Source organism: Phocoena sinus, chromosome 14 (genome assembly GCF_008692025.1).
Source record: "Phocoena sinus isolate mPhoSin1 chromosome 14, mPhoSin1.pri, whole genome shotgun sequence".
In the NCBI taxonomy this organism is placed as follows: domain Eukaryota; kingdom Metazoa; phylum Chordata; class Mammalia; order Artiodactyla; family Phocoenidae; genus Phocoena; species Phocoena sinus.
Window position 1 is genome coordinate 83,485,797 of NC_045776.1, and position 22,525 is coordinate 83,508,321.

The following is a 22,525-nucleotide window of genomic DNA, read 5'->3' on the forward strand; positions in this document are numbered from 1 at the left end:
CTCAGGCATTTACTTGAAAAGATCATGGGTAATTCTTACTTTTTGCCGTGTTTTATATATTGCTTACATAGTTTTACAAATTCCTAAGTCTATGAAAATCAATAGTACTTTTGTCAGTAACTTTGTAACAGTACGGTGAACTGTGTTTTATGGGCTCACATTTACTTGTTCAAACAGGGGATTTTAAGCTGTCTTGGACGAATCAACAAGGAGCTCAGGATTAGTTAACAAGCAATTTAAGACAAGCAAGATTGCCCAAAGGCAAAGCATGCACAAGTGGCATTCATTCCCATGTTGTCATGTATTTTTTGCTTTGGATGTGTCTCGCTTCGGGTGCTGTTGATTTATTTTCTGCTTTTGGTCAAGATCGGAGGCTGCTTTCATATTTGCAAGATATACAGCTAATGTTTGGGTTGCTTCTTGAGTAATGTCCCTTCCCGTGTTTGTGAAGAGCTGTAACAGGTGTCTTCCACTGCAGGCATGAAGGAATTCTTTGAGCACATTGAACAAGAAAGGGCCAAAGATGTGGACCACATGGTCAGGTGGTATCTTGCCATTGGGCCTCTACTGACCAGAGTCGAGGGGCTGGTTATCCACACCAACACGGGCAAGGCCCCCAAGCTGGCCTCCTACTACGAATACTGGGAAAATAGAATTTACGAGGTCTTGACAAAGCTCATCCTGAAGTAAGTTAATGTTCATATTGCATTTTTTTTTTTTTTTTTTTTTTTTTGCGGTACACGGGCCTCTCACTGTTGTGGCCTCTCCCGTTGCGGAGCCCAGGCTCCGGCCGCGCAGGCTCAGCGGCCATGGCTCACGGGCCCAGCCGCTCCGCGGCATGTGGGATCCTCCCGGACCGGGGCACGAACCCGTGTCCCCTGCATCGGCAGGCGGACTCTCAACCACTGCGCCACGAGGGAAGTCCCAACAAATAACCTTTAAAAGATAATAATAGGAAATTCTGGTGAATAAGAGGTTCATTATGGGCAGAATTGTAATTTGTGGTGATACTATAGTACAAAGTGTCATACTGGCTCATGTTCTTGTTAGGTCCCTCAACATCCAGAAAAGGAAATTATCCCTCTCCCCACTGTCTGAAAAACATACACATGTCTGTGTTCAACGGGCAACAGAGAATTGCTGTCACTCAGTATTTAACAAAATCCCAGATGATGCCTTCACTTACACTGAGAGAGGCTGATTTGAAGGATATATGATGCATGAACTCTTCCCGAAGGTCTAAAGTAACCCCTGGCCAGAATGGGCATCACGTATGTGTTGAATGCTTATTGTGTGTGCCCGCCTCAGACACATGGAGGCTGTCCCTTCCCTCCTGGAGCTCCACAGCTCTGCAGCTCAGACTGGCCGAGAGCTAAGTGCCTGGACTTCACATTGGCTTAGGGTCCTTCTAAAAAACCGGCCTATGAAATTCATCACTGTTGCTATTACCTCCATATTGACAAGGGTGGTGTTCATTTTATCATATGTTTTCTTTTTTTAATAAATTTATTTATTTTTATTTTTGGCTGTGTTGGGTCTTTGTTGCTGCGCACAGGCTTTCTCTAGTTGCATTGAGCAGGGGCTACTCTTCGTTGTGGTACGCGGGCTTCTCATTGTGATGGCTTCTTTTGTTGCAGAGCGTGGACTCTAGGCGCGCAGGCTTCGGTAGTTGTGGCACGTGGGCTCAGTAGTTGTGGCTCACGGGCTCAAGAGTGCAGGCTCAGTAGTTGTGGCGCACAGGCTTAGTTGCACTGTGGCATGTGGGATCTTCCCAGCCCAGGGCTCAAACCTGTGTCCCTTGCATTGGCAGGCAGATTCTTAACCACTGAGTCACCAGGGAAGTCCCGTATGTTTTTTTTATGAAGAACCCCAGAAGAAGTTTCTCTAATTTCCCTTCTGATCTTAGCCTCCTGAAAAAGTATTTTTCCTCTTCTCTTTCTCTTTCCTTTTTTGTTGTTTTTAAAAAACGTCTTCTTCATTATGATTTAAAAATTTTGTTATTTTATTATTATTATTCAATTTAAAAAATTAAAAAAAATTGTTTTGTCTGCACCACACAGCATGCAAGATCTTAGTTCCCTGACCAGGGCTCGAACCCATGTCCCCTACATTGGCAGGTGGATTCTTAACTGTTGCACCACCAGGGGAGTCCCCTGGATGCAGTTTGACAAACTCACTTCATTGATCCTTTAAATAAATCTGTTTTCTACATATTTCATTTGTTTTTTAATGTTGCTTCTAACTTTGACTCTTAAAGCAGCCCCTTAGGAGTTCCCAGGCGGTCGAGTGGTCAGGACTCCATGCTTTCACTGGCGTGGGCCCCGGTTCGATCCCTGGTTGGGGAACTAAGATCCCACAAGCCGCCTGGCACAGCCGAAAAAAGAAAACATCAGCCCCTCGTACGGGGCTACCTCCTGAGTTTTCTCTTTCTAATACACTACGTTTTCCCTTGATCCATTCATCCATTTACCTATCAATCCATCTATTCACTCACTCATTCATTCCAAGGTTTATTAGAGCCTGGACTGGACCAGGCACTGGACCAGATAAAGCCCCTCTTTTTCTGGAGCTTCTCCATCCTCATAGGAGAGAGATGCAAGACTCAAGGAAATAAATATTCTCTGTGAAAGAAATAAAGCAGAATAATGTTCCAGGGAGAGACTGGAAGGGCTGTTGTGATTGGGTGGTCAAGAAAGGCCACACAGAGGCCATGCTGTAGCGGAGCCCTGAAGCTAAGGAGCAAAGCTGGAAGGGGAGGGGCTTCCTGGGGGAAGACAAAGGCCAGTGTACAGACCTGGAGGCCACGTGGGAGGAACAGAAGGAAGGAATAAAGAGAGTGAAGGGAGTGCGTGGGAGAGGAAGCTGAGCAGGCAGGGACCAGATCGTTAAGACCCTGGAAGCAGCTTGCATTTATTCTCAGAGAGAGAAGAGTTGCATGGGTTTTTTTGGTTTGTATTTTTTTTTTTTTTTTGCGGTACGCGGGCCTCTCTCTGTTGTGGCCTCTCCCGTTGCGGAGCACAGGCTCCGGACGCGCAGGCTCAGCGGCCATGGCTCACGGGCCCAGCCGCTCCACGGCATGTGGGATCTTCCCGGACCGGGGCATGAACCCGTGTCCCCTGCATCGGCAGGCGGACTCTCAACCACTGCGTCACCAGGGAAACCCGAGTTGCATGTTTTATACGCTCTCTCTGGCTGTAGGAATCACTGAATTGGGGATGGGAGGAAGAGGAAGACTGGTTTGCAGGCTAATGAAGTGTCCATCCCTCTGTTGTCCCTGATTTAATCCTGGAAAGGACAGAGTCTGGTGGGCCAGGTGGAGTGGGGACATGAGTGTTCATTTTTCCTGAACCAGAGTCAAACAGCTTTTTGGAGTTACCATTACTAAGTATCTTCCAACTAATAGGTATTCTAACTTCCCCAAAGTAGAAATGAACTATTTGTAAAATTTGGGCCATAAAAAGGGTACATAATGAAACTCATCCCACACTGTCCATTACAGCCGTAGAATGTGTTATTCCTTGTCGCAGGCTTTTTATAGGTGGCGGCTGGGACTCTAGCCATTTTCACCCGCTGTCGGTTATCTTTGACGCTGCTGAGTACTGAGTCTGTTTTATTAACCCCTCCTAGGAATTTGCAGTCTTTTAATTCTTTAATCCTTGGAAACGTCCCTTTGTTCCAAACGGAAACCATTTTGACAGCGCCCGAGATCATCCTGCACCCCAGCGCAAGCGAGATTGACAAGATGTGCGTCCACTGTGTCCGAAGTTGTGTGGAGGTGACCAAGGTAGGATCGGAACTGTGTGTTGTTTCCTGGTTGACCCCTTGTCACAGAGGGCTGGGCCTGCCAGCTGCGGACAGCAGGGGACCCAGGAGGTCAAGAACACAGGCTCCACCCTGTCCTTTGTCCAGACCGCTTTAGTCTCTTCCTGGCTCCTCCTCTGTAAATCTCTGAAGTTTGAGGGTGTCCCGAGGCTTGATGCCGGCTCCCTTCTCACCTCTCTTTATCTCCTTTGTGCATCCTCACGACCGGTCCCATGGCCGTTATTACCCACCCTATGGAGGCAAGCCCACCACATTTCCATCTCCAACCCAGAATTCTCTACTACACAGCACATGTTTCTAGTCGCCGACCGGCTGTCTCCCCTTGAACCTTAGACCTGGCGAGTACAAGATGGAATTCTTCGCTTTCCAACATGCAGCCTGGTCCTGCCCCCATTTTCCCTACTTCAGGCAACGGCGCCAACATCCACCCAAGGGGTTGAGTCAAAACCCTGGGAGCCATCCTTGATCCCTCTTTTCTCCCGTCCACCCATATTCAGCCCATCGGTAAGTCTGGTTGACTCGCTCCCTCAAACACGCCTCTGATCTCCCCTCTTCTCTCCTTTTCCACGTTACCAGTCCATCCCAAGTTCATCGTCCCTCACTTGAACTGTTGCAGTAATGTGTCCACAGGTGGTCAGGATTATCCTTTAAAAATGTGAATCGTTTCATGCCATCCCTGTGTAAAAGCCCCCGATGACTTCACGTTGCACTTAGAACATAATCCAAACTCCTCATTCTGGTCTATGAGCCCCTCTGCAATCTAGCACCTGCCTACCTTTCTGATCAGCTCCTACCTGTACACACCCCACTGTGCCCCAGCCTAATGCACCTCCAGCAGGTAACACCACTTCCTCCTTGAAATAGTGGCACCCCTGTTCCCTCTGCCTGGAACCTTCTGCTCCCCAGACCTTGACCTGCTGGCCCCTTCTGGTCCTTCCCTATTACATCACCCTACTCCATCTTCTTCCTAGCCCATATCACTATCTGACCTTTTCTTATTTATTTACGTGCTCGTTCATGCTTTGACTAGCTCATGCCACTAGAATGCAAGTTCCACAACACCATGAACTTTGTGTGTCTGTTCACTCTGGAGCCCCCAGCACCTCGCACAGCGCCTAGCACATAATTGGCACTCAGTCAGTGCTTGTCAAATGACTGTCAGTTGGCAAATAACCCAAAGTTTACGTCTTACCAACATTGGGAAAATAGGGCCATCTTTGTGCATAAGAGATGTCACACCCCCTCAAGACACTAATATCTTTCTTTTCACTTGGTTTGTTCAGAAAGTCAAACATATCTCAGGCATTTAAAAACAGTTTTTTTAATTAATTAATTTATTTTTGGCTGCATTGGGTGTTCGTTGCTGTGCGTGGACTTTTCTCTAGTTGTGGCGAGTGGGGGCTACTCTTCATTGTGGTGTGTGGGCTTCTCATTGCGGTGGCTTCTCTTGTTGCGGAACACAGCCTCTAGGCGCGCGGGCTTCTGTAGTTGTGGCACGTGGGCTCAGTAGATGTGGCTCGCGGGCTCTAGAGCTCAGGCTCAGTAGTTGTGGCACACGGGCTTAGTTGTTCTGTGGCATGTGGGATCTTCCCAGACCAGGGCTCGAGCCCGTGTCCCCTGCATTGGCAGGCAGATTCTTAACCACTGCGCCACCAGGGAAGCCCTCAGGCATATTTTTTAGCATAAAACTAAGTGTAGACATTACAAACAGGGAATTTCATTTCACTGTACTTGGAAATTAATGAATGAATTGCACGTTTTATAATCTATGCAAATAGGTCATTTATTAAACCTCGGTCATATACATTCTCTTAACTTTTAGGTGTTACATTACCAAGTCTTTGAACAGGAAAACAAAACAATCTCCAAGGGGTAAATAAATAGGAGAGACTCTTGTGAAACATTATGGATGTTAATCCTAGTTTTTCTTGCCAATTTATTCCCACCCCTGCCATAGATGGGCTTGAGGCTTTGTGGTGAAGAGGGTTATTTCATCTTCATAAATGCTTTCTTTTATTTATTTTTATTATATTTTTAATCAATGCTTTGTTTTAAATGAAAAGAATTTTTACCTGTCCTCTTGGAAAGTGTCGGAAATGCCTTTCATTAACAAATATCTCTGCAGATAAACACTTACGGCGAAGGTGACTTAAGTCGGCTTGACTGCACTATTTGAACTTCAGGGTTCATATTTCATGACTGAAAACAATGAGCAAAAGTTTTAAACTAGGATCGAATTACCTCATCTATTAAGTGGAAATGATAATGCCATCCATGTTCTAGAGTGGGTTGGGAGAATTAAATGGCGTAGCACGTAGAGCACTGAGCACAGTACTTGGCAGTCAGCTCTAAATAAACGTTAGCTGTCAGTTTTGGTATTAGTGTTACCGTGAGCAGTAGAATCAGTAATTGTTGTCACTCCCACTCTACAGGTGGCCAGACTACGGTTCAGAGATGTTATGTATAACCACCCATGGTTTGCTTGAAAGAAGAGGGGCTCTTGACTATACAGCAGGGAGACGTCCAATGACAGATTTGTGCTGGGACACTGGAAACTAATGTGGTTTTATACACCCGAACTTGGCTGTGCTCAAGCACATGTCTGATGATTGGCTGGCTGTTGCCTGGGGAGCCTCGGTTCTCCTGGGGCTCCATCATCACGTAGGCTAGATGAAGCTCGTGCATCTGGTGGCTGCAAGGTTTCAAGAGCATGAGAGTAGAAGCTGCCGGGCTACTTGAGCCCCGGGCTTGGACCTTGCTTAATGCCACTTCCCCTATCTGTTGGTCAAGTCACAGGCTAGCCCAGAGTGGGAAAATAGGTACTCCCGATGGACTGTTTTGTCAACAGACAGAATCTCTTGATGGAAGGGACAAAGGATTGTGGTGATTTTTTGCAACCTAGCACAGCTTATCGATAATAAAGTGAGATCCCTTACTAGCAAGACTTATTACTGAACATGATATGTACATAGGAAGCAAAATAGATACTGAAGGACTGTCTTTTTTCCCCCAATTCTTATTTTGCCAGAATTTTGTTCGCTGGATGAATGGCAGCTGCATAGAATGCCCCCCTCAGAAGGGAGAGGAAGAAGAACTTGTTATCATCAACTTTTACAATGATATTTCTCAGAACCCTCAGATAATTGAGCAGGCCGTTATGATCCCCCAAAACGTCCACAGGATTCTGATCAATCTTATGAAGTACCTGCAGAAATGGAAGCGGTACCGACCGCTCTGGAAACTGGACAAAGCCATCGTGATGGAGAAGTTTGCAGCCAAGAAGCCCCCTTGTGTTGCCTATGATGAGAAGTTGCAGTTCTATTCCAGGATCGCCTCTGAAGTGATGCATCACCCCTTGATCAAGGATGAGCACTGCATCCGCCTTCAGCTTGGACCCCTGGCGAACACCGTACAGGAAAATGCCAAGTCCTGGGTGGTTTCACTTGGGAAGCTCCTTAATGAGTCAGCCAGAGAGGAGCTCCATAATCTGCACGAAGAGATAGAGGTAGTAGGGCCCTGGGTTTCATGATCTTCTGGGCTTCGTTCTGCGCTATATTTTTTTCCTCTATGCTTATTCAGTGTCACTTTGAACTCTCTTTTATAGTTCCTGACCAAAAACCTGAAGAAGAGCCCCAGTACCCTTGAAGATCTCAAGTTTGTCCTTGCAACAATTGCAGAAATTAAAAGTAAATCTTTAGTGATGGAACTAAGATACCGGGATGTCCAGGAGAGGTATCGCACCATGGCGATGTACAGTCTCTCTGTAAGTGAACTCTTTCCTTTTCTCCCTTCCTTCCTTCCTTCCTTCCTTCCTTCCTTCCTTCCTTCCTTCCTTCCTTCCTTCCTTCCTTCCTTCTTTCCTTCCTCCCTCCCTCCCTCCCTCTCTCTCTTCCTTCCTTCCTTTGTGTGTTTTTGTTTATTTATTTATTTAAAAATTTTTTTGGCTGCACTGTGCGGCATGTGGGATCTTAGTTCCCTGACCAGGGATCGAACCTGTGCTCCCTGCAGTGGAAGCGTGTAGTCCTAACCACTGGACTGCCAGGGAAGTTCCTATTTTATTTATTTTTTATTTTATTTATTTATTTTTTTTGCGGTACACGGGCCTCTCACTGTTGTGGCCTCTCCCGTTGCGGAGCACAGGCTCCGACTCACAGGCTCAGCGGCCATGGCTTGCGGGCCCAGCCGCTCCGCGGCATGTGGGATCTTCCTGGACCGGGACACGAACCTGTGTCCCCTGCATCGGCAGGCGGACTCTCAACCACTGCACCACCAGGGAAGCCCTATTTTATTTTTTAAAAATACAACATGATTATATTTTAATATACAACCAAAATACAAAACACCATATTAAATTGATGGCAGTAAAATGTGGTATTTCATTTGTATTGCATGACAAATGGTTAACATCCTTAGTCATAAGTGAGTTCTTACAAACCAGTAACAAAGACACTGATATACCGAGGGAAATGGAAAAAAAAAAAAACAATGGAAGAAAATGAAATAACACAAGTGACTAGTAAGGATTAAGCATCTATGAAGATGACTGAGCTGAACAATAACAGAAGAAAAGCCATTTCTTTGTAATATCATATTACCAAAGATTAAAAACCTAACATTTATACAGCTTTAGGAAACAGACCCACATAAACACTGGGAGACAAGATTGATGAGGTCCCATCTATATATTAATAGTAGGGGAAATCTAGCTTGAACTCAAACTATAAATTTTGGATAGCCTTAGTCCTAGCAGTTCCAATTCACTGGAATTATTTCAATAAATTAGTTGGATAAATTTACAGTTTATATATAAACCATGTTTACTGCATAGAAAATTTGTAGTATATAGACCCACCAAAAATGACTTGCATATTAATTTGTTTCTCAATACACCCAAAAGGATATGCACAAAATTTCTTTAATAGTTGTTTTTATTTTATTTTAAGTGAACTCTTTTCTGAAGCTTTTTATGGTTGGGTTGAATTCTAAGGCCCTTTTCAGAAAGACTTCTCAAATATACAATAAAGTCAATTGTTTATGACTTTAAGTAATAAAATTTAAATGTAAAGCATGGTTATTTAGAATAATGACAACTTAGAGATTATTTCTCAATCTTGCATGGATCAAATAGTGTTTTTTGTCGACTGGTCTGTAACTGCACACTGTTTTGGTTTTCCCTCTTTCTTTTTTTTTTTTTGCGGTACGCGGGCCTCTCACTGTTGTGGCCTCTCCTGTTGCGGAGCACAGGCTCTGGAAGCGCAGGCTCAGTGGCCATGGCTCATGGGCCTAGCAGCTCTGTGGCATGTGGGATCTTCCCCAGACCGGTGCAGGAACCCGCATCCCCTGCATCGGCAGGCGGACTCTCAACCACTGCGCCACCAGGGAAGCCCCTCTTTCTTTTTTTTTTAATGTTAATTTTCTTTTATAAATAAATGGCTGTTGCAAAAATGATAAGGGGGAAGAAGAGAGATAAGACGATAAAAGAAACTGGTAGAAGATAATAATTCAATTGTCTTTATTTAGGGTTGTTAAATGTGTGTTTCAAAGACCTTTAGAAAGTCTGTGGATGAGTTTGAGGGTGTCTGGGATCTCCTTGAAATTGTATGCAAAATTTTGCGTGCTCTGCATCACATAATACCTAGAAAAGAATCCACTGGAAAAACAAAGTAGAAGGGAGAAACAAAGAGCTGTTATACGCCTGAATTTGCATAAAATTTGTATTTCAGAATTTACACTGCTTGAGGGCTTTAATCACCTTCACTGAGCATTAGTCCTGGCTGAAAGCTGGAGATCCTTTCATCAGAAAATGCACAGTAGTGGTGATCATTTTGTAGTGTATAGAAATAACGAATCCCTGTGTTGTGCACCTGGAATTAACATAGTATTGTCAATTATACTTCAATAAAAAAATAATAAAAATGAAAAAAGAAACTTTTCCTTAAAAACTATCTGTTTACCCTGAGATACAGTTTATATGACAAGGGCAGGTTATTTACCCTGTAATTACATGTTTTCAGAATAATAAGTTAGTTCTCTGGCATCCTCCAAAGGTAAAAAGAAAAATGCACAGTATGCAAAATTTATAATTAAAATAAAGTCAACATTTTCAGTTCTGTCTTTTGTTTTCTTTATCAAGTAACATTATTTAGAATTCTGTGTCTTAGAACTCCATCACTGTCTGCTTATACTGTCTGTGTATCCCTTGGTTTCCTTCAAGTCATTTGTATCCTTACCGTCCTGTTATTTCTGATTGAGTTCTGGACATCATATATGACAAATTGTAGGGACAATTGGAGGCTTCAGATGATGTTATGTTTCATCATAGGAGATTTAGTTTTGCTTATGACAACACAGCTGGGTGTGTTAACAGGTCAAGATAACCTTATTTTAATCAGAGATGAGGTTGATTTGAAGCTCGGTTTTACTTTATGAAGGGTTTATCTCTCTAGGTTATTTCTCTCTCTTTATGCCTATGTCATCTATCTCTTTTAAAAAATTATTTTCTCCTGATTTTATTTTTATTATAAATATCTAATTTGTATAATTCAACCAGCATTTGTTCAAATGACCTAGCCTGCCATTACGCAGAAGCGGAAGTCCTGGATTGACCGGAAATTTCATTTCCAAACTGCTGATCGTTTATTGTTTGTTCTTTTTTTTTTTTTTTAGCCTTCCGATGCAGAGAAAGAACTGGTTGACAAGATTGAGAGCACGTGGTCAAATCTGTTTAATGATGCATTGAATGTGGAGCGTACTCTGGGAAGTATAAAGAGAACGTTCACAGAGGTACCTTGAAACGCTTTACTTTCCGAGTAAAGATGTTGAAAAATATCCAGTGGGCTAAACTAACGCAACCCTGCTTTTCTCAGATCACTCGAGGTGAAATATTAAACTACAGACAGCAGATAGAGGGCTTTGCAAGACGTTTTTATCATGAAGGCCCTGGTTCTGTTGGTGAAGATCTTGATAGAGGTAAGGGTATTCACGTTGGTCTGACTGAGGCATTTGAATGCGTTTTGCTTAAGAATTTTATGGGAAGATGGGATGGAGCAGTGGTGTGTAACCTTGCCCGTACACTGGGTTCCTCTGGGGATCTCTAAAAACCACTTCTGCCTGGGCACCAGGTCCACAGAGTTGATTCCACTGGTCTGGGGAGTGGTCTGGACTTCAAGGTTTTTAAAGCTCCCGTGGGGATTCTAATCTGCAGGCCAAGCTGAGACCACTTAGAGCGAGAATGCTCAGGAGACAGAACTTCCTAACTAGAGGAGCTTTCCCATGTAACTGGCCCTCTGGTTTTAGTTAGAATGATGGCAAGATAAAGTCTGGTCATTCTAAGTTTGTCTTCCCGGTTGGCTTCTATGGACGAGATGATAGTTTTGCATATTCTTCATGATTTCTTATTCAATTTTGTATACCTTAAAATTGTATGTATTCAAAATGAACTTATTTATAAAACAGAAACAGACTCACAGGCTTCAAAAACAAACTTATGGTTACCAAAGGGGAAAGTTGGAGGGGGGAGGGATAAATTAGAATTTTGGGATTATACACACCACTATATATAAAATAGATAATCAAGGACCTACTGTGTAGCACAGGGAACTCTACTCAATACTCTGTAATAACCTATATGGGAAAAGAATCTGAAAAAGAATAGATATATGTATAACTGAACCACTTTGCTGTGCACTGAAACGAACACATTGTAAATCAACTGTACTCCAATATGAAATAAAAATTAAATTAAAAAATTTGTATGCATTCATTTATCGGCTTATTTACTAGGAGTAGACCTTTTAGCCACTTTTGAAAAAGAGCTGATGAGACACGAAAAGAACCGTCAGGAGCTGGCTAATGCTGAGAAGCTTTTTGATCTTCCAATTACGATGTACCCGGAGCTGCTAAAAGTGCAGAAGGAAATGAGCGGGCTGAAGACCATTTACGAGCTCTATGAAGCACTAAAGGTAAGCGTCCACCCACGGACTGGGCCTCGCTGGAGGGAATGCAAGTCAGCGGACTTTGAGGCCGCAATCGTACAGAGCCTGGGGCAGATTTCATAGAAACTCTCACTTTGGCTCTCGGGAGGAGGTCGTGGGGAGTGACTGCTAATGAATACGGGGTTTCCGTTTGGGGTGTGGAGAGAGCTCTGGAACTCGATGGAGGTGAGGCTGCCCCACATGGTGAATGTCCTGGTTGCCACTGTACATGTTCCTGGCAGAAAGCGGGTCAGTGGTTGACTAGGGGTGGGGTGGAAGGAGAAGGGTGGGAGGGGGTGATTACAGAGATGCAGGAGGAGACCTCCCAGGGTGATGGTGATGGATACGTTCCTTATCTCGACTGAGCTGATGGTCTCACGCACATGTCAAAACTTACCCAGCTGTACACTCGACATATGTGTAGCTTATTGTACACCCGTGAACCCTCCAGAAAGCTTAGGAAAAACAGAGAGAAAGGGAAGAGAGGCATTAGAAACGCCAAGTGTAGATGACTCTTCCAGTGAGTCTTGTTACGGAGGGAAGCAGGGAGATGAGGAGTGATGGGTGGAGGGGACGTGGGGTCGGGATGCATTTCTTTTAAGGTGGGAGAAATTACAACGTGAGTTTGTATACTGATAGGAGTGATCCAGTAAGGAGGGGGCGCAGGTAATAGGAGGGAGAAGGGAGTCTTCATGTCTGGTGTCCTTGAGTAGGTGGGAAAGGGATGGGATCGAGAGGTGGCCTCAAATAAGAGGCAGACTCATCGACCGTCATATGGGGAGGACAGAGCCTACGCACAGAGATGCTTCTAGCGGGAGATGTTGGATGTTCTGTTCTGATCGCGTCCGCTTCCCCAGGGTTGTACACAGCAAGGTCATCAGCAGAGGGGACCGTGGGTGGGGATGCTGGCTGGTTGAGGATGGTGGAGTGGGGTTGAAATGACCCTCTAGAAGAATGGGGAGCAAGACGCCAAGGAGATGCGGGGTGACCGATGGTGCCCGCACGGTCCTGGATTTCGACTGAGGCTGTGGGCAAGGTTGAGTTTTGAGCAGTCGTGGTTGGCTGCCCGGGTGTAGGTGTTGGGTCCTGATAAACGTGGGGTTGTGGGCCTAACCATAGTTGTGGTTTTAACAAATGCGCTCAGTGGAGAGAGTGTCAGGCAAAGGCATGGAGGGTGGATGAAGGAAAGGCATTATGATAATGACTGACTGGTTGTATATTTAGGGGTATAAACTCCAAGAAGTACTTAATTTCATGATGATTTCTTTCTAATTTGTTTCTCATTAAATTTTTGCAAAAAGGAGGTAATGAATCATGGGAGTCATCTCAAAATAATCCAAAAAACGGAACTTTTAATATCTTTCTAGAAGGCAAGAAAAGAAGAGAAACGAAAAAATGTAAATACATCATATGTAGTGCCATTTACACTTTAAAGAATCATCATACACGAGACTCCCCTGGTGGTCCAGTGGTAAAGAATCCGCCTTCCAATGCAGGGGACGTGGGTCGTATCCCTGGTTGGGGAGCTAGGTTCCCACATGCCGCAGGGCAACTAAGCCCATGCGTCACAACTGCTGAGCTCACGCACCTCAACTAGAGAGCCCGCGCGCCACAACTAGAGAGAGAAAAAACCCCGAGCACACAACTAGAGAGAAGCCTGCGCCCCGCAACGAAGAGCCCAAGCGCCTGTGCATCACAATGAAAGATCCCACATGCCTCAACAAAGATATCCTGCGCGCCGCAACTAAGACCCGACGCAGCCAAAAAAAAAAAAATTATCTTACACGTATTTCATCAATTAACATAATTTCCTGTCAAATATATTTCATGACTCAAGCAACTCTGTCAAGCCTGGATGTCACAGGTTGCAAATGCCAGTTCTACAAGATGGTAAATTTTACATGAGATGGTCCTGTTTACATTAAATCTCAGGGAGCTGGAATACAAAGTCTTTTCTTTATGATAACCAAGCAGGATTATCTAAATTGTAGGTATTTCGTAACCTTAGCTTCTTTTATCAGAAAAGGACAGCGCCTGAATGAAGTACATATTTAAGACCCAAGTGACTCCCTGATTTTAAAATACCTGTTTCTGACATCCTGCTTCTTCCCTTTCCCTGAAGGAAAGGAAGGCATGTTTCTGGATCGTAAACATCCTTGGATACAGCATTATTTTTGTGAGGGCTTCAAAAAGTTGGAATGTTCTGTTTGCGTTTTAGAGCCTTGGAATCGATCTTTCCTTTGTGGATTTGAGGTTGTTGTGGGGAGCTGGGTGATGATATTTGGAGAGAAGTGAGAATAACCAAGGGTTAAGAATGCGCTCTCCCGGTCAAGCCACCTTCGAGTTTCCAAAGGGGTCTTGTTGATGGGAGTATTTCTTGACCGTTTCCAGGCTGCAAAGGAAGAATGGTCTCAGACACTCTGGGTCAACCTCAATGTTCAGTTTCTCCAGGAAGGAATTGAAAGTTTTCTCAAGTCCCTCAGAAAGCTGCCCCGGCAGGTCCGAAATCTATCAGTGGCCTACCATCTGGAAGCAAAAATGAAGGCGTTCAAAGACTCGATTCCTTTACTGCTTGACTTGAAGCACGAGGCTTTAAGAGACAGGTTTGTGGGGGGAGCTTTTACTTTAAAATATGTCTTTGCTTAGCTCTGATGATGAAGGACAAGATGCCAACAGCAATACAGTACTAGAAATATGCAAGTAATATTTCTATAATACCGCTTCTATGTAAAGTTTCCATTAAATTATCAACCACAAGGATTCTCCTATATCAGCTCCTGCACTAGACCTGGGACTAGAGAGAGAAAAAACGGTAGATTCTCCTTTCTGACCATCTCTGTGCACAGCAAAAATCAGTGATTCTACGGTTACTGCTTGTATGCTGGGTACCTGGCATTCTGCCGGTCCAGCGCCATGTTTAGCTGCCTTATTGCATTCATCCCATATACATGGGACCATAAAAGTGGGCAAATGTGAACCTTCAAAGGAGGCCAGATTGGGTCAAGAGCAGTGCTGCTTGGTGCTGTGTCTGTCCTGTTCCCCCTTCTTAACTTTATCACTCTGCGTTTTTTTTCCACAGTGCTCGAAACAGTGTGCGGTTATTTAATTTATAGATTTGTTTTATCGGTCACTGACTGTCTCCCCAAGTCGCTGGCAGTGTTCCCCAGGGCAGGGGCCTTGCTTCTGAGTCACTCTGAACCCCCAGCAGCCAGCCAACTGCCTGCACAGAGTTAGTGCTTGCTGAATGTTTACCCAACACACGAGTGCTCATAATTTGCACCAGGGTCTCAGATAGGCTGAGTGATCCAGGAGAGGTCGGGATCACCCGTCTAGAGACCGCGCAGAGGCAGTTACCAACAAATGAGAAGTTGTGTATTTTCTTAGGTGGTAGTGAAGACTAGCCATCTAAGACAATATCTTCTAGATGTTGTTTCCTGGGTTTAATTCCGGCAGCCAGTGGGATCATGGAAAACTTTGGACAGATAATTCCAGTGATGTACTCGTATTTCCAAGTTCCATTACAAGAAGTGTTTATAATGGGGTTTTATCCTGTGGTTAAAGAGGGAATAATTGAATCCATCACTAAACTCAGTAGGCAAAGGTTTTAATGTGGATGCACCTTTAGGCATTGGAAAGAGCTTATGGAGAAAACAGGCGTGATGTTTGAAATGACTGAAACATTCACCTTGGAAAACATGTTTGCTATGGAGCTTCACACACACACAGATGTTCTCAACGAGATTGTGACGTCGGCCATCAAGGAGATAGCCATTGAGAAGGTAGGACTATTTTTAGTTGTAAAATGGTACAGAAAAAAAGGAATATTTTTTTTAATTCAGAGAGAAGACCCGTTTGCTCTGATACCTGTTATGTTTGAGCAAGAAAGAATGATCTGTTCTAGAAATAGAATTTCTGCCCCAGTTAAATGTTTTAGTTCTTAATTATAGTTTTACCCTTGACTTATTTATTAAAGAAATAATGGGTGGGGGCTTCCCTGGTGGCGCAGTGGTTGAGAATCTGCCTGCCGATGCAGGGGACACGGGTTCAAGCCCTGGTCTGGGAAGATCCCACATGCCACGGAGCAACTAGGCCCGTGAGCCACAACTACTGAGCCTGTGCATCTGGAGCCTGTGCTCCGTAACCAGAGAGGCCACGACAGTGAGAGGGCCGTGCACCGCGATGAAGAGTGTCCCCCGCTTGCCACAACTAGAGAAAGCTCTCGCACAGAAACGAAGACCCAACACAGCCAAAAATAAATAAATTAATTAATATTTAAAAAAGAAAAAAGAAAGAAATAATGGGTGTTCCAGGTAGAAAACTGAGAAAATAAACAAATCATTCGTAATTCTACCACCTGAAGATAAATTATCTTTATTATTTTTATTATTATTTTAAAAAATATTTAATTTTTTGGCTGTGTGGGCTCTTAGTTGCGGCATGCGGGATCTTTAGTTGTGGCATGTGGGCTCTTAGTTGCAGCATGCATGTGGGATCTAGCTCCCTGACCAGGGATCGAACCCGGGTCCCCCGCATTGGGAGCGCGGAGTCTTAACCCCTGGACCACCAGGGAGGTCCCTGAAGATAAATTATTAACATTTTAGGGTATATCCTTTAACACTTTATTTATTTTTTTCAACAAACTTTTAAATTTTTTATTTTTTTTATTTATTTATTTTTGGCTGCATTGGGTCTTCATTGCTGCATGCGGGCTTCCTCTAGTTGCAGCAAGTGAGGGCTACTCTTCGTTGTGGTGTGCGGGCTTCTCATTGCTGTGGCTTCTCTTGTTGTGGAGCACGGGCTCTAGGTGCACGGGCTTCAGTAGTTGTGGCATGCTGGCCTCAGCAGTTGTGGCTCGTGGGCTCCAGAATGCAGGCTCAGTAGCTGTGCTCACGGGCTTAGTTGCTCCATGGCATATGAGATCCTCCCGGACCAGGGATTGAACCCGTGTCCCCTGCAGGCAGATTCTTAACCACTGCTGTCACCAGGGAATTCCCTCCTTTAACACTTTAAGATGCATATACAGGGAATTCCCTGGTGGTGCAGTGGTTAGGGCTCCGCGCTTCCACTGCAGGGGGCCCGGGTTTGATCCCTGGTCGGGGAACTAAGATCCCGCATGCCGTAGCGTGGCACAACCAAAAAAAAATGCATATACACGTGTATACACATAGGTACACATGTACACATATATCCATGGATACACATACACACAGATTTATAAAATACATATACATGCACATCCACATGCATGAGTAGTATACCCATATACATACATGCCCACACATATATACACATAACATGCACCTATATACATGTACATAAATACATATGTATCACACATACATATATGCACACGTATACACAGACGCAATATACACATGCACACACATAACCCATAATATACATACATACATATGCACACATATACACCACCTATATACACACATACTTTTATATACACACATGCATAAATATTGACAGGGTGTTTTTGAAAACGTCATAAAAATAGGCATATTAATTTGTACTTTGATTTTCTTTTCTTTTCTTTTTTTTTTTGCGGTATGCGGGCCTCTCACTGTTGTGGCCTCTCCCGTTGCGGAGCACAGGCTCCGGACACACAGGCTCTGGATGCACAGGCTCAGCAGCCGTGGCTCACGGGCCTAGCCGCTCCGCGACATGTGGGATCTTCCCGGACCGGGCCACGAACTCGTGTCCCCTGCATCGGCAGGCGGACTCTCAACCCCTGCGCCACCAGGGAAGCCCTGTCATTTGATTTTCCTGCTTAACAGTAGAGTAAACAGACGGGCAGGATCTCATGAGGATGTAGACTGGAGGCAGATTACAGAATTTAGACCCTGGTTCTGGCACTCAGTAGCTGAGTGAACGTGGCAAGCCGACCCCTCTCTGAGCCCCAGTTCCCGCCTCTGTAAAGTGTGCGTAATAATAATCCCTCCCTCACTGAGGTGCTTTGAGGACTAAGGAGATAGTGAATGGCACGTGCTTACCAGAGCAAGTGCTTTGTAAATGATGACTAGGATTACCAGAATCTCTGCTTATTTGGAACACTGACTGGAAGTCTGGGTTTGAGTTGACCCATGGCAAACTCAGGAAGTTGCTGTTGGGTTGGGGTTCTGTTTTTTCAATCCTTGTGCCTGAATCATTCTTTTCATATTCCTGGCCAGGCTGTGAAGGAAATCCTGGACACATGGGAAAATATGAAATTTACCGTGGTCAAGTATTACAAAGGCACGCAGGAGCGAGGCTACATCTTGGGGTCTGTTGATGATATTATCCAGTGCCTGGATGACAACACTTTCAACCTGCAAAGCATCTCAGGAAGCAGATTTGTGGGGCCTTTTCTGCAGACTGTTCACAAATGGGAGAAAATGCTTTCTCTAATAGGGGAAGTCATTGAGGTGAGAAAAAAGACACACGAAAGATGGGAAGGCGCCGATTCATAGCAGGAAGGAGACTTTGTATGAGAATATTTTGTGCGCAGAAACTAATGATCCTCTTTCATACTTTTTCTGTCTTTGATTTATTTTGGGGGGAGGGATGATTAGAAGCATCAATCTGAGTTTTAATTTCAATGAATGCATTTTTAATTTCCACAACTCCTAATCAGTGCTTTTTCATATGTCCTTATTCTTATTTAATACTGTCCTGTTCTTGTTGCAAGAATGCTTTCACCTCTTGTATCACATTGAAGAATTTAAACATATTTAAAGCCCTTTTCTGATTTCCTTCTACTTTTTATTTTCTTAGGACAGAATCCCCCCCCCACACTTTTTTTTTTTTTTTTTTTTGGTGACTCTCTTTCATGGTAGGGTTTTTTTCTCTGTGTGACTTTGATTTTTCTTATATTAGGGGGTGTAGGGCTTTCTTGCTTTGTGTCCAGACCTCTGTGAGCAACCCAGGCTCATTTCACCAGTTTTGTGTGGCTGCCTTGTTTTCTTCCTCAGACCCTAGGCAAGTGCCTTATACTTGCCACACCCTGAGCTTGGGGTGGGATGAAGCCAGGCCTGCTTCCCTGGCTAGGAGTGTGGTCATGCATGGGCTTCCATCACTTGCTTTTTTAAATTTGTTTTTTGTCTATTACTGAAACTTTTTTTTAAACTTCTAATTTATTTTTTTTAATTGAAGTGCAGTTGATTTACAATGCTGTGCCGATTTTCTATTACTTTTTATTAGTGGCATCTGTTAGCCTGGATATAGTACTGCTTTTTTTCTTTGTTAGGACAAAATTTTTTAATTGACATGAAATTTATGGAACATACAATTACCCGTTTTACAGTCCACAGTTCAGTGGCATTTAGTCCATTCACAGTGTTGTGCAACCACCACCTCTGTCTAGTTCCAGAACATTTTCACCATCTCTAAAGAAATTCCCATGCCCATTAAACAGCAATTACTCCCTACTTCCCCTCCCTCCAGCCTCTGACAACCATCAGTCTATTTTCTGTCTCTGTGAATTTACCTATTGTGGGTACTTCATGTAAATGCAGTCATGTAGTATGTGGCCTTTGTGTCTGGCTTCTTTCACTTAGCATCATATTTTCAAGGTTCATCTGTGTTGTAGAGTGTGTCAGTGCTTCATTCTTTTTTGTGGCTGAATCATATTCCATTGTGTGGATGGACCACATTTTGTGTATCCCATTCACCTGTGGATGGACATTTGGGTTGTTTCCACCTTTTGGTTCATGAAATAGTGCTTCTCTAAGTGTTGGTGTACAACTACTTTTTGAGTCCCCGTTTTCAGTTCTTCTGGGTCTATGCCTAGGAGTGGAATTGTGGGTCATGTAGTATTTGGATCAGTTTTTGCTTGGGCTTCTGCACTGTGTCCTTTGGGTCACGGGGCTCCAATCCCTGCTCACAGCTAGAAGCTTCCTCCCTGTCCCAGGCTGGGGTGGAGAGTTCTGCTTTTGAGTGTAGCTGTGTATTTTAGAATATTTAGCTATGCTTCCTCTATCATTCCTATATATTTGGAAAGGAGTGTATGCACTCACTCTGCCCTCTTGCCTGGAAAGTCTTTTGACCTGAGTTGGTTTAAATCTGTCCCATGTTAAGGTGGGGTTTTGCCATACACACCTCGAGGTACCTGGGAACCTGTGTTGATGATAACATCGTGCATTTACAGGTTTGGATGTTGGTTCAGAGAAAATGGATGTATCTGGAAAGCATCTTTATCGGTGGAGATATCAGATCACAACTTCCAGATGAAGCAAAGAAGTTTGACAACATCGATAGAGTATTTAAAAGGGCAAGTGACTGGCCTCTATTTTAGTCTTGAAAGAAGAACAGTGATTTGAGATACTTTTACTTACATATTTGCATGTAGTATTTTGTCTATTAGTAGCTTCTCAATTTTTTCTGTCATTGTATATGAACTTAATCTCTTCAGTAAAAATTTCTGTTTGATCTTAAGCCACTGGCCTATGGCACTAGAAGGTTTTCATATTTATTTTTTATTATAAAAGTAGTACTTGTGGGAATACCCTGGTGGTCCAGTGGCTAGGTCTCCACGCTTCCACTTCAGGGAGTGTGGTTTCGATCCCTGGTCTGGGAACCAAGATCCCACATGACGCATGGCAAAAAAAAAGAGGAAAAAATAGTACTTCTGTAAAAAGCTTGGGAAAATGTAGAAAAGCAGGGAAAAATGTATCTTCCATAGTTCTATCGCCTTTAATATATATTTCTTTTATCTTTTTTGTATGTATATGGGTTAAAAACACACTAATAAAGATATTTTATATAATCGTATCTTATAATTTTCTCTTAATATTATAAGAAACATAGTTTATATTATGAAACTATCTGAGAAAATGTTTTAATGCCTTTATATGTTCTGGTGAGTGGCTTGACATTAATTTAGTTGATTATTGTCTAGTAACTGGACATCTTGTTTGAAGCGAAATTCTTTGCTTTCATAAATAATTTGCAGTTTGCGTCTAAAGTTTTTTCCATATTTAGGGTATCTTACGATAGATTGTTTACAAGTAAATTACCCATGAGAGACTATGCTCATTTTAAAGTCCTTCCAGAAAGGGTGGTACCAGTGGTCACTGCTGCTAGTAATTAGTGGGGCGAGGGTTTTCACCCAGCCCACCTGACCTCAAAGCCCAGGTACTCTGCTACTCAGCGATGCTGTTGTATTCTCCAGTTACGGGCAGCCAGCTCACGTTTTCTATCTCTTTTGTCCATTAGAGTTTATGATTTTTTTTCTTATCCATCTGCATAAGCTTTTTTTGAAACTTAAAAAAATTATGCAACAGATACCTATTCATTATATAGAAGGACTTAGACATTATAAAAAAGCAAAAAAAAAGAAAGGAAAAAATAGCTACAATCGCATGCCCAAGATAAACATTTCAATAGTTCAACATGTATCTTTCCAGAGTTTGTTAATTCCTACGTAAACATATCAATAAATATGTAATTATTCTATGAAATAGGATCATTCTTATCAGTATGATCTTTTTAAAATTTAACATCCTCATCATATATTTCAATAAATAAACATCTAAATTGTCACAGCAAATTTGGACCTGATTCCCTCTCGTTGGACATTTAGGCTAGTTCCTTTTCTTTCTTTTCCTTTCTTATCATTATGTTTTTGCCATTATATAGAGTGGGGAATATTCAGGTGCAAACAAATTGCTCAGAGTGAACTGCTGGCTTTATCATCCAGCAAATGCTGATGGAGGGTCTGCTGTGTGCAGACACTGTTGTAGGCACTTGGGGAAACACTGAACAAAAGACAGAAAGATCTCTACGCAGGGCAGCTGACCTTCTAGCGGGAAGATGGAAAAAAAATAAACCTCGGAAATAAGTAAGTTATGTATATATAGTACGTTAGAAAGTATTTACTTATTTATTTTGAATTTTTTAAATAGATATCTATCTATCTATCTATTTATTTATTTAGCTGCGCCGGGTCTTAGTTGTGGCACGCAGGATGTTTGTTGCCGCATGTGGGAGTTTAGTTGCGGCACGTGGGATCTAGTTCCCTGACTAGGGATTGAACCCTGGGCCCCCTGCATCGGGAGAGTGGAGTTTTAGCCACTGGGCCACCAGGGAAGTCCCTGAAGGTGCTTATTTAAACACTTAACAGTTTTTGCCAATTTGGCCTCCCTGAAGGCGGGGGTTCTGGTTTGTCGGGTTTGCTCTGTTGTGCCTGGACCCTGGCAGATGCCCACCCGGGACAGGAGCCGGGCTCCCGCTTCCCTGGCTTGACAGCTGTCCTCTTGACTTTGTCCAGATCATGGGCGAGACCTTGAAAGACCCCGTGATCAAGAGATGCTGTGAGGCCCCGAAACCGCCTCAGAGAGCTGCAGAACATCAGCGATGGGCCTGGAGAGGTGCCAGAAGAGCCTGAACGACTACTTGGATTCCAAGAGGAATGCCTTCCCCAGGTTCTTCTTCATTTCTGATGACGAGTTGCTCAGCATCCTGGGCAGCAGTGACCCCCTCTGCGTCCAGGAGCACGTGATCAAGGTCAGCCCCCCCGGGGCTCCCAGGGGAGAGGTGGCGTAAGCTCTGTAACTGCAGCTTGCTGTATTCAAGTCTTCTACACAGTTCGGTTCAACCCAGGGGTTGAAGACTGTGAACCGCTGCTGGGGTTTTTATCTGAAACGTAAATCTGATGAAATCCACTGTAGTCTGAAGTCACACCAGCACTCAGCTGCTATCTGTTGCGCTTTTTCCACAGTCCCCCAGACAACATTTTTTGGAGA

At 43.7% G+C, this 22,525-nt stretch overlaps 1 protein-coding gene across 1 annotated transcript in view; it reads left to right on the forward strand.

The window, feature by feature from the left end:
• DNAH10 (dynein axonemal heavy chain 10) overlaps positions 1–22,525 on the forward strand; it is a 149,161-nt gene that overhangs the window by 42,870 nt on the left and 83,766 nt on the right. The window contains 14 exon segments of the mRNA XM_032603032.1: positions 479–686; positions 3,628–3,784; positions 6,851–7,327; positions 7,427–7,585; positions 10,489–10,605; positions 10,689–10,791; positions 11,605–11,783; positions 14,187–14,398; positions 15,421–15,574; positions 17,975–18,208; positions 19,930–20,052; positions 22,051–22,104; positions 22,106–22,138; positions 22,140–22,286. Coding sequence (XP_032458923.1) covers positions 479–686; positions 3,628–3,784; positions 6,851–7,327; positions 7,427–7,585; positions 10,489–10,605; positions 10,689–10,791; positions 11,605–11,783; positions 14,187–14,398; positions 15,421–15,574; positions 17,975–18,208; positions 19,930–20,052; positions 22,051–22,104; positions 22,106–22,138; positions 22,140–22,286 — 2,357 coding nt within the window.